The 4,158-nt window shown below is 39.5% G+C and overlaps 1 protein-coding gene across 1 annotated transcript; it reads left to right on the top strand.

Moving 5' to 3' along the window:
* The first annotated feature begins 1,585 nt into the window (after nt 1-1,585).
* Nucleotides 1,586-2,643, top strand: LOC145067592 (uncharacterized). The gene is made up of 2 exons (XM_079014695.1): nt 1,586-1,954; nt 2,077-2,643. The coding sequence occupies exons 1-2, from the start codon at nt 1,586-1,588 to the stop codon at nt 2,641-2,643; spliced, it is 936 nt and encodes a 311-aa protein (XP_078870821.1).
* Nucleotides 2,644-4,158: the final 1,515 nt, after the last annotated feature.

Here is a 4,158-nt window from a genome sequence, read left to right as displayed (position 1 = left end):
AGGGACACCTCAAAGAGATCCTTGGGAGAAAAAGAGAAAAATCCAAGGAGAACAGCGAGGATGGTCACATGATCCCGGAGAAACCAGGATCTCCACCCTTTAACGCTAAGATAATTAACATTATCTCAGGTGGATCTAACATCTATGGTACTTCTTATTCTCAAGCTAAAAGACACGCCAAGGTATCTAAGACAGAAAAGGAAGATAGAGCACGGAAGAATACCATGGTAAGCAGCGAAAAAGAAATTACATTTGATGAGACGGATAGGGAAAGGATTTAGGATCCTCACCATGATGGACTCATGATAACACTGTACATGGCCAACCACTTCGTGAGGAGGGTCCTTGTTAACGGAGGATCCTTGGTTAACATCGTACTCCTAGACGCATTAAAAAGGATGAACATCCTAGAAGCAGAAATAATCAAGAGATCAGCGGTCCTCATAGGATTTAGCGGGGAAACAAAACACACGATTGGGGAAATAAAGCTACCAATATACATAGAAGGGGTAAACTCTATACAAAATTTATGTGTTATTGACACCTTATCATCTTATAATATGATACTAGGTAGACCGTGGATCCATGAGATGAAAGCGGTTCCATCAACATACCATCAGTGTGTAAAATTGCCTACTCCATAGGGAACAGTGAAGATCATGGGAGATCAACAAGAATCAAAAGAATATTATAAAACCTCTATGAAATCTACGACCAAACCTCAGCAAGCATAGCAATTAAGGCAGTGGCACAACACGTCCTGTAAACGAAGGAACAAGATGTGAAGGAAGTGCCCCAGGGCATCGAGGATCCTAAAGCTAAAATCCTCATAGGATCCTCAATGCCTGAGTAAATTGAGCAAGATCTGTTTAAATTCCTAAGAACTAGAAGCAAGACATTCACATGGAAACACAAAGATATGACAGGTATAGACTAGATTATTAGCACTCACAAACTTAATATTGATCCCTCTTTTAGACCGATACACCAAAAGAGAAGGAAGTTTGCACCTGAAAGGAATCAAATCATCCAAGAAGAAGTAGAGAAGCTCCTCAAGACGAGAATGATCAAGGATGTGAAGTTCCCAAGATGGATGGCTAATGTGGTTGTCGTATAAAAGAAAAACGGCAAATGGCGAGTTTGTGTAGACTAGACAGATCTTAACAAGGCTAGTCCTAAGGATCCTTTTCCTCTACCTCATATTGACTCTATGATAGATGTGATAGTTGGCCATGAACTCTTAACCTTCATGGATGCTTCAACAGGATTCCAACAAATCTAGATGGAACCATGCGACCAAGATACAATATTCCTAACGCCAACAGGTATATATTGTTACACTTCAATGTCTTTTGGTCTAAAAAATGCAGGTGCAACATATCAAAGATTGGTGAATCAGATGTTTAAAGACAAGTTGGGGGACACCATGGAAATCTATATTGATGACATGGTGGTGACGTCAATTAAAGTTGAAGATCATCTCAGGGATCTTAAAGAGGCATTTGACATCCTAGACGAATATAATATGAAGTTAAATCCACTCAAATGACACTTTGGGATGAAGTCGGGCAAGTTCCCTGGATATATGGTAACCAAGAGAGGAATCGAAGCAAGCTCGGAGAAAATTAAAGCAATCATCAAGCTGAAATCTCCATCTTCAACAAAAGACATGCAAAGGCTAACCGGAAAGGTAGCAGCACTAAACAGGTTCATTTCAAGATCCTCAGAAAGATGTAAACCCTTCTACAACATCTTGAAGAAGAACAAGAGGTTTAAATGGAATGAAGATCACGAAAAAGATTTTCAAGAACTCAAAAAATACTTGAGTTCCGCGCCATTACTGGTAAAGGCCATAGACGGGGAACCACTCCTCCTCTACCTCTCAGTATCCTCAAACGTAGTAAGTGTCGTCTTTGCCAAGGATCTTAACGGAAACCAACATCCTATCTACTATGTAAGTAAAAGTCTCCTGGATCCTGAAACCAGGTACTCTCATCTCGAAAAACTAATTCTTGCCTTAGTAACTACCTCTACCAAATTAAGACATTATTTCGAACATATACTATACATGTAAAGACTAATTATCCTATTAAGAACGTCATGAGAAAACCAGAAATGTTAGGAAGGATGGAGAAATGGTCGGTGAAGTTAAGCAAGTTCGACTTCTGGTATGAACCGAGATCCGCCATAAAGTCACAAGCATTAACAGACTTTGTGGTTGACTTTAGTGATGATCTACAAAGAGAAGTAGACATGGAATCCAAGCAACTCCTAGAAGATGAACACTTGGGAAAATGGACCTTGTTCACAAACGGAGCTTCAAATAAAAAAAGAACAGGGCTAGGGATCATAATAAAGTTGCCACAGGGGGACATCCTACCCCAGGCAGTTAGTTACAAATTCAACACTACCAATAACGAAGCAGAATACAAAGCACTCATCATGGGATTAAAATTGGCTATGGATCTTCAAATCAGGGATCTCCAGGTATTTGTTGATTCTTTATTATTAACTACTTACTTCAAAGGATCTTATGCAGTGAAAGGTGAAAGATTAGCACTATATCTAGAGATCCTCAAAAAATTAGCTTCTGATTTTGAGAACTTTAGCGTAACCCAAGTTCCCATAGAAGAAAACACATAAGTAGACGCATTAGCAAACATAGGATCCTCCCTTAGGATCCCACCCCAGCCATAGAAACCCTCTTCGAAAAATCCTATGATCCTGAACAACCAACAAGTGTAGCAGCTATCGAAGATCCTAACCCTAGGATCCCTCTTCAAAGGGACCCCGACGAACAGGATCCTCAAACGAGTCCACAATCATGGACCCAACCCATTATGGAGTATCTCCAAAATGGCATGATCCTAACAAAAGAAAAAAGTGAAAGAACATTCAGAACAAGAGTCTCAAGATTTGTGATAATTCAAGGTAAACTCTATAAAAAGTCTATGGCAGGTCCGTACCTTAGATGCTTGGAAGATCCTGATGCTACAAAAGTCTTGAAGGACATACATGAAGGAGACTGTGGTAATCACACCGGGGGAATATCCTTATGGTCCAAAATACTAAGAACAGGATACTACTGGCAAACCATGAAGAGAGCTTCTTTTCTACATGCTCAAAAGTGTGATGCTTGACAGAGACATAGCAACATCCTGCATCAACCAACAGAACCTCTACATCCTATTGTCTCTCCATGGCCATTCATGAAATGAGGAATAGATATAGTGGGGAAATTACTGGTAGCCCAAGGAGGAAAAGTCTTCATGCTAGCGATGACCAATTACTTCTCTAAGTGGATCGAAGTTGAAGCATTCGTTCAGGTAAGAGACAAAGAAGTAGTCTCATTTATTAAACGTAATATCTTGACCATGTTCGGGATCCCGGCTAAAATTATATGTAACAATGGATTCCAATTCATAAGTAAAAGGACAACAGACTTCTGCACAAGTTGGGGAATCAAAATGATAACTTCCACTCCTATTCATCCCCAAGCTAAGGGTCAAGAATAATCCAACAATAAAATCATAGTAAAGAACTTAAAGACAAGATTGGATAAGAAGAAGGGGAGATGGGCAGAAGAGCTTCCTTTCGTCTTATGGGCAGATAGGACTACTTCCAAAGTAGCCACAAGTCAGACCCCCTACTCTTTGGTGTTGGGACAGAAGCAGTGATCCCCACTGAAGTAGTGATCCTAACTGCAAGATACTTACTGCAATATCAAGAAAATAATGACAAGATCCTAGCACAGGATCTTGACACTATTAATGAACTCAGAGATCTTGCCAAAATACGCATTGCTACTCATCAACAAAGGGTCACCAAGGCTTAAAATAAGAACATAAAAGTTAGAAGGTTTCAAATAGGAGACTTAGTATTAAGAAAAACATTCCAAAACACCAAGGATCCTAGTGAAAGAAAGTTAGCTCCTAAATGGGAAAGACTATATCTCATAGATGCTGAAGTAGGAAAAGGAGAATATTGGCTAGCAACACTCGAAGGAGACATTCTGCCAAGATCCTGGAATGTTATACACCTTAAAGCACACTTCATGTAAGTAGGGTCGATTGATCCACAACAAAACCAAGGTACAAATATTCTTTACCTTAAAATTTTCATAATTACTTATTTTCTCCTCGAATACATTACTAACAT

Source organism: Lactuca serriola, chromosome 8 (genome assembly GCF_051521515.1).
Source record: "Lactuca serriola cultivar US96UC23 chromosome 8, Lser_US96UC23_V15, whole genome shotgun sequence".
In the NCBI taxonomy this organism is placed as follows: domain Eukaryota; kingdom Viridiplantae; phylum Streptophyta; class Magnoliopsida; order Asterales; family Asteraceae; genus Lactuca; species Lactuca serriola.
Note: the sequence above shows the minus strand (reverse complement) of the source record. Positions and strands in the feature narration are given on the sequence as shown.